At 46.5% G+C, this 12,717-nt stretch overlaps 1 protein-coding gene across 1 annotated transcript in view; it reads left to right on the top strand.

Annotated features, from left to right (window-relative positions):
- The first annotated feature begins 533 nt into the window (after positions 1-533).
- The window catches only part of SGCZ (sarcoglycan zeta), a 587,076-nt gene continuing 574,892 nt past the window's right edge, over positions 534-12,717 (top strand). Inside the window, exon 1 of the mRNA XM_028743817.2 lies at positions 534-1,663. Coding sequence (XP_028599650.1) covers positions 1,625-1,663 — 39 coding nt within the window. The 5' untranslated portion in view covers positions 534-1,624. The remainder of the gene's footprint in view (positions 1,664-12,717) is intronic.

Raw genomic sequence — 12,717 nt, 5'->3', positions numbered from 1 at the left:
TTAGCGGACTTAGATTAGAAGGGGACATTTTTATAAATCAAGAGGCACTCCGAATTATATCTCTGTATTACCACAAACCTTTGGATTGATCAGGTAGGTGTGTGTGTAGGTTGATGCTGACAGCTATAACAGGAACGACATAAAAACGCCTTTTAAAAATATCCCTAATATTTGTTGGGGCAGCACGCCTTGGGGACTGCAATAAGGGTGGGGTGAATGTGATATGTAGGGAAACTCCGAAGATCGCAGCCGGAGCTTCACTCAGCCATAGCACCGCCGGCCCCCCAATCTCCAACCAGAGGCGTCTGCCTTTCCGTGCGTGCCCGCGACTGCTCGCTCCGAAGCAGCAGTGGTGCCAAGACCAAGCGAGCGCTAGGACCCGGGGCCCGCAGCCTGGAAAGGAAATGTTGCTTTTTGACAGAGGAGAGAAATCCCCTCAGTGCTGGCTGTGAGAAGAGAGAAGTGAAGTCAGTCACCTGGCGGTGAAGGACAGTAAAACAGGAGAGAGGGGGCGAGAGAGAGAGAGAGAGAGAAATCTCCCCCCTCCTCTACTCTTCTCTTCCTCTCCCTGCGAGAGATCCTTCTCTCTCTTTCCCACCCCCCTTCCCCAATCAACCCGGTTTTAACTCTGTTTAGCCTAACCTTCAGGAGAGAGAGAGGGGGAGGGAGAGCGTCTCTATATCTCCCCCGCAGACTTTCTCTTCTCCTTCTCCCCTTCCTCCCTTCCTCCCTCCCTCCCTCCTCCAGCTCCCTTCTCGCCAGAGCCTCCGCACAACAATTGGGGCGTCTATATGCAGGACTAAGCGGTGAAAGCTCGAGAAGGGACGGCGGCGGATGCCCGGCACTCGCTCGCTCTCCCGGGCGCCCGCGGGGAGCTGGCCGGGGTAAGCATGCCGGGCAGCCCCGCGCTGCGCCGCTGCTCTTGCCGGGCGCTCGCTGCCTTCTCCGGCTGGGCGAAGGAGGCGCAGCACCAGGAGACGCTCGCTCGCCGTTTTGCTGCATTGGTGCCGTCCGGGGGAAAGGCAGGCGCCGCTGTTCGCCTCGGCTGCCAGCGAGGCGCCGCTGCCGGCTGCTGAGGCGGCGGCCGGGGAGGAAAGCTTTGGCGGAGAGGATTCTCCTCGGCGTCCCACCCCGACGGGAAACCCATCTTCTTCTCCCCGCCCCCCTCGATTCCTTCGCCTCGGCACAGGACAAGATCCGGGGGCTCCCAAGATCACCTGTCGGTTCCTCCCCCCACCCCGGTCGCTAAGGGAGGTGTGTGTGGTTTCCCCCTCCCCATCTCCTCACCCCAAAAGGAAAGATTGAGAGGAAGGGCCGGGGCATCTGATTTCCCTTTCCACATTTATTTGTTGCTTTTGGGAAGCCTGGGAGGCGGCGCGCTTGGCGGAGGATGCCATTGACTCGAGCCGCCCGGATTGCCAGGGCAAGGCTGACTTCGCGTTGGAAACGGAGCGCCGAGAACCGATGACTGGCTGGCTCGCTCTCGCTCCGAAGAGAGAGGAAGAAATTGGCACAACTTCTCTGGTGTTTTCCTCTTCCTCCGCCACCTCTTTTTCTTCTTCTTCTTCTCCTCCTCCCTCCACCTCGCCTCTTTCCCCACCTCCGTGGCGTTCACTTTCGGTCTATGGAAAGAGCACCCGATCTGGACATTGAAGAGCTCAAGGTACGTGTGATCGTCTTTCCCCCCATCCCCCCGCGTTGAGAGAGATGGGAGAGCGTGTGTGAGCGATTGTGAAAAGGGGGAGAAAGAGATATGCCTCTCGTGGTGGTGTCTTTTGCTCAGGCTCAGCCCGAAGGAGTTGGAGGCGCTTTCTGTTGCCGGTGCGCGGAGATGCCGGGTGTGGGGGTATGGGAAGAGAAGGGTGGGCATGGAGGAGCGCAGCCCCGTCCGCCGGCCCCTACAGGAGGAGAAGAAGAAGGAAAGAAGAAGAAGGGGGGGGAGAGGAGGAGGAGGCTCTGGTAGTGGGGAGAGGGGGAGGAGGAAGGAGGAGGACGACGACAGGCGCTGGAGATTAGATGGCAAAAGCCCGGCTGCGCTTCTCCTCTTCCCTCCCCCTCTCCCTCCCTCTGCTGCGCCTTCCTAATCATGATCCTAATGATAAAGCGCTGCTTCCTCCCGTCAGTTGCATCAGCACTTCGGACAGCGGCGCGCCGGGTCTGTTAATCATCGTCCGCCGGAGGAAGAGCTGAAAGGTGGCTTCCCCTTTCACGCCGCCGCTGTTCCTTCCTCAGCAAAACTTCCCTCTCAAAGCTCCCTCCCTCCCGATTTCCAGCCTATATAGCCTGTTGGGAGAATGATCGGGCGATCTTCCTCCTTGTCTTGCTCGGCTCTTGATCTATGGGGTTCCCTGCCCTCTGCGGATCCCCTCACTCTAGTCTAAAGTCTCTTCCTCCCGCTTCACACACACTCCAGAAGCCCAAGGCTCAACATTTCAGGACTACAAGCCACGCACGGCAACTATCCGGGATTTTCCAAGGATGCGGACGCAGCCACGTACTTTGCTGGGGGGAGGGGAGCTGAGAAAACTTTGCATTGGAATCGCGGAGCGGAGGGTTTTTAAACAAGGAAACTTCCCCATCCGATTTTGCCTCCTTTTAGGCTCCCTCCTTCTGAAGGAGCATGCTTGGTTGCTGGGAGCATGCGCCATGAAGCTGCTGGTTTAGAACCTGTTCCCTGCAAAAGGGGAGGGGGCTTCCTAGGAAGCAAAGCGGGCGGTGAAATCGGGGAGAAGGCAGAGTAAGGAGGCAATGGCGAGAGAAGGGGGAATGGGGCGCATGGGGAGAGGTAAAGTGAAAAATGGGGGGGGGGGACTAAGGTGAAATAATGCAAATATAAGGGTAGCAGAGGATCAAAAGAGGATGAGAAGAAAGTCGTTAGAAAAAGAAAAAATAATTTATGTATTTTTTTAATTAAAAAAATCACTGCACTGTGAATCAGATAATTTGTGTGAAAGAGGAATAGTTGTCTCACAGCCCTTTCCTTATAAAACCTTTCAGAAAGAATTATCATGTCCTTACATGTGGCAGGCATGCTATTTATTCATTCCGAAGAGTTGCTTCATTTCCTCAAATATTGAAATGCGTGGTGTGGGAACTTTGAAATTGGGGTGCTGGTGGTGGACATTTCATGCCCCCAAACTGTGATTCATTGCTTCCTGTTGTTAAGGATGCATTTCCCCACATAAACTTTTTACAGCTTGATGCTTCTATGCGCAGTCGGCTCAGAAGGAACCCCCCCCCCCCGAGTTCCCTGGGAGTTACCTCCAAGAAAGCATGCATGAAAAAATGGCAACCCCTCCCCTACTTCAGCTGTTGAATTTCAAGAGCTTAAAGAACATGGCATTTTAATGCCAGCTCTGTTGAGATGATCATTTGTAGTGATCGTTATTGTGGTGAACACAGTTTCAAGAGCCAAGACCAGACTGTTTTGAGCTCGGTTTCTAGCCTGGTGCAATGCCATCCCTCAGTGAACTGAGACCCCCTCACAGTTTGCCGCCTTTGCCTCTTCCCAGGGAGCTGTGGTACATAACGTAGAATTGTGAACAAAGTTTTCTTTGAGGACGGCATAAGGGCACTTCCCCGCAGGGAAATGGCTCCCCGCTTTCAAAGTTCTGTGGAAATCCTAAACTGGGCTACGTCTCACACGTCTCTCCATCACTTGGGGACTGGCAGATACTTCTCCGCTGCATGTGGTCTTTCTGCAGACCACGGTTTGAGGGAGAGGGAGATGTGTTCCCATTAATCTTCCCTTGAGCAGCTCTGCAATTAAGGCCACTCTTGCAGGGGCTGGGAGACAGTGGGCGACCTTGAGGAGAGCAGCCAGGATGAAAGGGGACTCCCAATGCCCCCTTTCCCCGTTCTTTGCCTTGGGTGTCTTAGAGAAAGCAGCAGGCAACTTTATCCTTGCACAGAAGACAGAGGAGCGATAGAAACCCACATATCGTTGGCTTAGAGTGGAGCACATCTGCATGTTCAGGACATGTCGCCGTGGTGCTGATCTGTGAGATCCAATATGCTCATGCAGGTGCAGCTGATTCATGTGGTGCACATGTACCTAGGTTTCAGATCTGGCTGGACTCCTGCCTGTCTAAATGCTGGACATGTATGACTGTAGGCCCTATGCTACCTACCTACCTATCTAGGTAGGTAGCACTTTCCCGTCAGATGGTCCTCAGGGCTGCTCCAAGAGCACTGTTTCCCATGCATGCTTCCTCTCATGTGCCACAATGTCTCCTGTGCCTTCCCCTGGCTGCTTTTAGGAGCCTGGTAAAACTCAGCCTTTTTGGATAGACAGCGAATACTTTTTGATAATTGGTCTGCTGCATTCTATTAATCACCAGTAGGGGGTGGTGTGTATGCAAGATACCATTTTATTGAACAAGGCTAAAAAGAAGCTGGTGATGAGTTTGGGGTGTGCGTGTGCGTCTTTGTATACACAGTGCATTCTGTATGATCAGCTATTTTTTAAGCATTTGCTCCAGGGTGGATTAAACGTGTAATAAATAAATAAATATAAGGGACAGCCAACACTTTCCTTCTCCTAGCTACTAAGCTTTGTTGGCACCCCTGCTAGTGATGCAATACCAACTTAAAGATGCTGGTATTATTAAAAAGAGACCTCTCTTCCTTCTGCACATGAGGTTGAACGCATTGTGTGTTTGGGGTGTAGAGGGCTCGTGAGCATGATGCATTTGGGCTTCTTCTACGAGAATCAGGAAAACACAGCAAAAAAGAAGCTCAGAGGCTGCTTTAAGTTGCAAAGAAGCAAATGAACTGTAGTCACTGATCTCTCCCCTACACTGATCACATTTGCAGGACAAATTGAGGTGTGTTTACACAGAAGTTCCTACTAAGTTTGATGGGACTTACTTTCAGGTATGCAGGCATAAGATTGAAGCCTAAGGTTCTAAGCTCCTTTTCGGGCAGGGGCTGCTTCTGTTAATTTGTAGAGCATGGTGAGTGTGTGTGACTGAAACTAATGCTAAGAATGGTTAAATAATATTAACAACAGCAGCAGAAGTAGGTGGTCATGCCAAGGTCTCAAAGATGAACACTTGATTTACTGATTAGCTCAGGTGAGGACAGACCTGATTGGTTTTGCGTAGTCTACTTTTTCACCCTAGAACCTGCCTGTGCTCTGCCTCTGTGTTTTACAATTACAGAACTGCTTTGGCTGGGTCAAACCAAAGCCGACTTATCTCAGCAATCTTTGCAAGCAGCCCAGATACCAGAAATTTGCTGTGGCCCCACCAGTGGACCATGCCATTTCCTGATGTACCTGCAACACTAAGCTCACTTACCTGGGAGTAAGTCCCGCTGAATTCAGTGAGACTTAATTCTGAGCCGACATGGTTAGGATTTTGGCCTTAATGCTCATAATACCTATATTTTGTTGACTATCTATCTATCTATCTATCTATCTATCTATCTATCTGGTATCCAGAAGTATTGCTGGCTCTAAACCTGGAGATTCTGTTAGCTCTCATTTTTGCCACCAGGGCATAACTTTGGGGCAAATGCCAGAAAGACCTCCAAATGCAGCAGGGCTGGCTTACCATATTTTGAAGCAAGCAGAGGAATAAACAATATGATTAAAAGGATCTGAAATTACATAACTGCACCACTGTTAGCCACCATGTCTAATAGACATATTCTCCATGATAGTGCCTAATCTCCTTGGAAAGCCTTCACCTCATCCAGTGGCCCATCCCACAAATTAATTCTATCCTATGTGAAGGATCTTCTGTTGTCTGTCCTGATTCTCCTGGCAACCCGCATTTCTGGATGATCCCTAGACCAAATTCTAATGTTACAGAAGAGGAAGATGGGGGAGGAAGCCCATTTGACCCACTTTTCCAGAATGTGAATAATTTTGTAAACTGGTATCATGACCCTCTTTGTTGTTGGGTTTTCTGAACCAAAAAGTCTCCAAACATCAGCACTTACTCTTGAGGAAAATGGCCCCAACCTCTAATTTTTTGTTTGTTTGCCCTTTGCAGTGCCATAGGGTGTTCTGTGTTACCTTTCTTGAGATGAGCTGGTAAGATCTGTTCAGACTATTCTAAATGCAGCCGCCGCAGTTTTCTATGAAGGCATTTTGAAACAGGCTCTCTTGGTTTCCACTTCTTAATCTCTTGCAAGGATTTCGCTTCCTGCCTCTCCAGTTGCCATACACTGAGTTGACATTTTTATTCAGTTACCAGCCATGCCTCCGATATCTCTTTCCTGATTAGACCTAGTTGGCTCTGATCCCATCATTGTATTTGTGAAGTTAAGATTATTGGGCAAGCAGGGGAGGAATGCACATAATTTTGCAGTCATACTACTGAGCTTAATTTGCCATATTAGTACTATTCCTATCCCCCACCGTTCCCCTCAGTTTGGAGAGATCCCTCCTTGGATAACTCTTTGCAAAGTTGGCCATTTCCTTATGACTTCAGCTCATTTATGGAAACCTTTTATGGAGCTTATGTCTTCTCACAAAGGCCTGCCTGAAACCTGATTAAAACAGTGTCTCCTCCTAACTTCTATCTGAAATGCAGCAGACTCAGCCTAGCAGTGTAACGCTATCTTTAAAAAAAGGTTTCTGAAATCTTATTTGTGTGGGGGACCTACTATTTTATTATGAGAAATTGCTTCTGGCTTTAGAAAGAATACTTGGATCAAAACAGCAACGAACTCGCTAGCAGCACAAATACTTCTCCACCTGAAATCTATCTCTCTTGTTTACGAAAGCACAGTACGGCCAGGCTTTGGAAAGATCAGTTAGTGATTCCTGATGTGGTTTGGTTGCCTTGCCAAATGAAATCGAGGCAGGGCAAAAAAAAAATGTTGCTTAAAATTTCACTTTAAAGAAGCAACGAGATGCTGCAAATTTTATACATCTTACTCCCACAAATACAGAAAGCAGGGAACTGAAACAGAGAAAAGGAGGATGCGCCAGCATTCTTAGGGGGAATACCACAGTTTACAAAAGTGTATATATCTATAATATATGCCAAAAATAAACACAAGGAAATGGCAGACAAAACCAGAACCAGATCCACGCAGTAAAGACTGAATATATGCAAAATATTGAGTCAGCTAGAAAAGAGGAACTGAAAACGGGTCTGAATGGATAGAATGCCCTCTTTGAAAAGAATAGCTGGCTAAAATCCTGAACAGGAGTCCTCTTGTTAGGGGAGAGGATGCTCTGCAACCACAGTAGAAAAAAGCAAAGAACTATTTGCCTCTTGGGGAGATCTTTCAGGTAGCACTTTCATTCTTCATTCCCCACAATCAATGACCTCGTGCTAGGATCTGAGTGCACTGTGCTGCATACCTGAAGCCTTTAATGCAAAGTAATACCTGCCTTACTCAAGTCTTGATCATCCATGAAGAGGCCAGATTGATCTGGGACTTGTGTCGTACGCTGGGCCCCAAGAATAGAGAAGTTGGTTATCCCTGGTTATCTATGGCCTGGAGCAAAATCTCACTCCTCTTGCAACCGTTTGTTGATCCCAGGTTATTGGAGACACTGTAACAGGACCTGCCATCTAATTTTCTGGGTAGTTTGGCAATAAGCTTTTCATTTGCTAAGAGCATTATGGATTTTTATTTGTAAGCATAAAGCTTATGTTAAGCCCCCTTTTCTGAGTCCATTTAAAAGTTAGAGTTTCATTAAGCACTTAGCTACAGAGGAACCGTAATAAAGCTCACTGCTGAGTCTCTCTTTGAATGTGTGTTGTGATATTTTCAAAGGTGCTGGGCACATTGGAAAGGTCACTTGATACAAAACTGAAAACTAGGAAGGGGAGGCGCTTCACCTTGCTAGTCTCTGCACGAATTTGCGATGAAACAGATCAGAACAAAAATGAGAGAGATGGAAAGCAAGTTTTCATCCAGAGATCTGGGGGTTGATGTGCTTTTGCTTTGATCTTCCAGCTTCCGTCTCCAATGCATATATGAACTTTCATACTTTTAATTCACAAATCCGTGGTGTTTTGTTTCAAAGGAGCACCGTCATAAAAATTAACTAGGGCTGTATTGCGCTTACCTGGAAGAAAGCCCCAGTGAACACAGTGGGACTTCCTCCTGAGTAAGCATGCATAACACTGGGGTGCATGTTGAATGTGTCCAAATCCTTTGCAGTGCAGCCCTTTGCATTAGCAAAACCACTTTGCAATTTTTAAATGTGTGTCCCTAAATGCACAGGCATTTTCTCTGTGAACAGCTAAGCATGTGCATGTTTTGCATACATGCCCAGGAGCACATCCTTAAACTCTTGGCTAATTAAACTAAAATATTACCTACTACTTTCTGGTTCATAACCACTAGCATAAGTTAAAATTCGCATATCTCCCCTAAGCATGCTCTCAAAAAGCATCAAAGTGTGTGTAAGAGTGCAGACTCATGTGGATTTTATTTGGCTTACTTTTGAGTAGACATGATTAGGGTTGCAGTGTAACTCCCCTGCTGAAATCAGCACAATTTAAATGTACTTAACTTTTGACTGGATCGTACCTAGTGATTGTGAAGTGCAACAGAGTAGCCATATCAAGTCGGGGAGATCCAAAATGGTTCCCTGCAGATGTTGCTGGAATCCAGTTCCCTTCAGTTCAGTCAGCATGGTCACGGATGATGGGAGTTGTAGTTCAATGCCACCTGGAGAGCACTCCATTGGCTAACCTTGCTCAAATGGAGAACAAATCCAAGTGATCTTGCATATGTGCATATGTGCCCATGGAAATATACTTACACAAACGTTCACTGTATAGTTTGAAATAGTTAGCTGACAATCGGATGAGCTGCTTTTTGAAGGCTTGTACGCCTGTGTGCTTTGGCTCACTACACAGGCATGAACTGACTTTGAACCACTCCTTAAATAATGACACAAAGGCAGCAAGTTTGGGATCTGAAGGCAATGGAAGAGAAGCATTCACATGTGAAGCATGTGTCCCACACTGATCCTGCTCCTATTGCTATAAATCTCGCGTTTGCATTTTCCACTCTTTATGGCGCAACTCTTGCAGCATCTTTTATTTCCATTCCTCTCCCATTTGCAATCATTGAAATATGTCTATCGGTCTCAGATGGCAGGTGATTGTGCTTTATAGGGTGTGTAAAACATCATCTTGACATTTTTTTCTGGATGAATAGACTATGCAAACCTATAAAAAAAGAATCTTTCAGGTGATATTATTAACTTGAGGTAATTAACAACACCAGTGAAAAGCAGCATTTCTACCTGAAAGTGACAATTCTAAGAAGGAACAGCAAGTTCTAACAGATCGATCCTGTGCACATTTACTTAAAGGCCCTTTGAGTTCAAGGAAATGAAATGTAGGATTGCAAATATGCTAGTTTTAGTTTTTGGTGGTACGTTTGGTCTTGCAAGCATGTTAACGGTTGACTGCTGGTGAAGCTATTGGTGAAAGCACTCCTACGATCTCAATGTATGGGCGGCCACACGTGGAGGCAAGGGATTTTTCCAGTACCCCATCCTCTAGCCATGATGAGCTTTAAAGGTCCCTGTGAATTGGGCCTGGAAATAGATCAAGAGGCAGTGCAGCTGATGAAGTGCTAGCATGACATCTTCATCGCTCCTGGTCCCAGTTAGCTGTCCAGCAGCTGCGTGGTTAACTAACAGCAATTTCCGAATGCTCTTCAGAGGCAGCCCCATATATGTGGGTTATAGCAGTTTAGCACAGAGGCTAACAGAGCATGGCACATTGGAATTAATATGAAAAAGATGTCTGCCTTTTGAAAACATAGACATGCTCCAGGATGATGGGGATTGCCGCATAACAACATCTGGAGGGGCAAAGGTCCCTCACTCCTGATACAGGGGCTCCTTTAGCACCCAGAACCCAGAACAAATTGTCTCTTCCATTGGACCTATCTCTGACCACCCTTGCTGTCTGCTAGGGCTTACCTTCATGTGGATGTACACTCCCTGCTGATCAGTTTTGGTCCTTCTTATCTCACTCTTACAGTTGTATCTTGGTTGTCGAATGGCCTGTGATTCGAACGTTTTGGCTCCCAAACGCCGCAAACCCGGAAGTGAGTGTTCCAGTTTGCGAATGTTCTTTGGAAGCTGAACGTCCGATGGGGCTTCCACGGTTTCTGTTTGGCTGCAGGAAGCTCCTACAGCCAATGAGAGGGCGTGCCTTGCTTTTCAAATGTTTTTGGAAGTCAAATGGACTTCCGGAATGCATTCTGTTCGAGAACCAAGGTACGACAGTATATACTAAAATGTATCTAGGTCACATAGCAGCCTGTTCAGGGCACTGTGAAGACAAACTGGTAAATCAAGCCTGTCACTGTAGGCAGGTGGTTTGCATCAGGGCAACATGGATCAACAAGAAATAAGGCAGTTCACTAGAAAAACCAGAAGAGGCTGCTGTAAGGTGATCAAAGGGTGTGGAGGAGGAAGAGAAGGAGGAGGGGGTCTTTATTCCTGCTGTTGCATTGATGTATCAATAGGTGCTGGGGGGTTGTAACATACTTGAGAACCGCTTGGTCCAGTTTCCATTTCCAGATAAATATGGCTACATATTACAAAACTAGCCGCAGATGGAGAGCTTTAAACAATGCTGTCCTCCAGCACATGGTAGATTGATGATGTTTCAGAATTACAGCATATGGCATAAGGAATGTGAAATGAGGGAGCCCTCAAGAGGTTGATTCAGCAGTTCTGTGGTCCTAAACCAAGCCATCTTGGGAGCCAGTTTCACAGTTTCCCCACCGAAACCGAGCCAAGTTAAGTCAGGCTTTGTGCAGCGTGGGAGGATTTTTGATGGGCAAAGCTAAGTAGGTGGCTTTATTTCTGTTACGCGTTAGTCATTCCATAATGCAAAATACTACTCTGTAGCAACTGACATATTTTTAGTGCAATGCATGCTATATATTCATCGCTGAGGCTGGAGACTGGAGAGCAACCTCTGGTTAGAGTTATCTGACGTGCCAGATAAACAAACGTCTCTTCTTTCTTTTGTCCTCCCTTCCCTCATTTGCCACCCCAAATCCCATCATTTTCACAAAGCCTGTCATCATCAACATTAGATAAAAGACAATTAACCTTTGCAATTCACCTTCAGAATATCCAGTCTTCAAGCTCTACCTAATTAAAGGTCAAGTAGGAACAAAGTAACACTTGGCAAATTTCTCTTCTTGTTTAGGACAGGATGAGGCGGTGCCATCATTCTGAAAAGGGCCAGTTCACGTTCATCACACACGTTTTAGTCAAAAGATCAGTGGGGAGAGTGATTACCTTTCCCTTGGAAATATCATGAGCTCAAGCAAAGCATGCCTAAGGGAGGCCTATTTTCCAGGTGACAATTTTATAAACATGGACACACAGTCATGCAAGAGCAGGTGCCTCTTTCAGACTGATACATGAATATGCAGGTTCATTTCTGGCAACAGGTGCTGGATCAGAACCAGAAAATGCTTTCAGCCAGGGACCAATCTGTTTCTAGTCCATGTCACTTCTACACGTGTCCATTCATAGATCTGATTTCCAGATTAATCTGCATTTTTGATCTGCCTGATAATGTCTGTTATATTTTGGAATGCTTTCCGTCACTAAATATACATTTTGTAGCATATTTTATCTTCAGGTATTAATGTGATAGGGAGTAAGGCAGCCACATAATATTTTCCTACAGGGAAACAGATGTAGGCATGGGGAATGCATCATTTAAGTGAGCACTGAGTGGGTAGCAAGGCTGGACCATCTTAGGTAAGTGTAGAACAGGGTTGCCCCCAAATAAAAACAGGTGAAGCGAATTGCAGTGGGTGACCTCAGTAAATAAATCTTCTCTTCCTTCTTTCATTATTAAGAGTTTGCAGTTACTCTGCCTGAACACTTCAGTCTTGTATTAATATAGAGGTTTGCTAAGCTCACTACGTTTCAAGCTGAAAATATATCAACACTTGGTTAAAACGAAAATCCTTCTAACTTGTACTTATTCGTGGCTTTTTATATACACTATATCTGTCCTCTCAAGAACTTATCACATTGTGCAAAAAGTATTGATCGTTACATTGATTTCCCCAACCAGTATTAAACACACACACCAAACGCAAAGCCTACTCCAGATTATCCTAAAGGTTGAATTAGAAGGATTGTGCCAAGCATCCACAATGCCCTTGACACTGAAAACCTTTAATGAGATCCCAGGGGTGCCAGGAACAACAGGATTTACCTTAATTCCATGACAATTCTAGGTAGAATCATTAGGGGTGTCATGGGACTCAAAAAGTCCCATGCTTCCCTTTTGGTGGGGAACATAGTTTTTTTCATTCTCTGCTTCCTAGAGGACAGCAAGTTGGTTTTCTCTGTCTCCAATCCTCCAGAAGTTAGATGGGGCTATTTTAGCCATTCTCCACTTTGGGCTTGTCTTGTCCCTCTTGAAGTGTTTGGACAGCAAACATCATGCATTCTGTTCCATCTGTAGATCTGCACTGTAATGTGTGAATAGATACGTTGTCAGTGGCTCCAGTGATCAGCAGGGGTGCTCTGATATCACAGGAGGTGGAACATGCAAAACGTTTTCTGAATGCTGTTGGATGAATGGCTTTGAGCTAGACCCTTTAAATCAGGGTTGGAGGATCTGTGAACCTTCAAATGTTGCTGTACTACAACTCTCATCATCTCTGATCATTGGCCATACTGGCTGGGCCTGGTGAGATTTGGAGTCCAGCAACATCTGTAAACTGACATGTTCTCTATAG

Source organism: Podarcis muralis, chromosome 9 (genome assembly GCF_964188315.1).
Source record: "Podarcis muralis chromosome 9, rPodMur119.hap1.1, whole genome shotgun sequence".
NCBI classification, from domain to species: Eukaryota; Metazoa; Chordata; class Lepidosauria; order Squamata; family Lacertidae; genus Podarcis; species Podarcis muralis.
The sequence above is the reverse complement of the archived record's forward strand: the minus strand, read 5'-3'. Positions and strand labels throughout refer to the sequence as shown.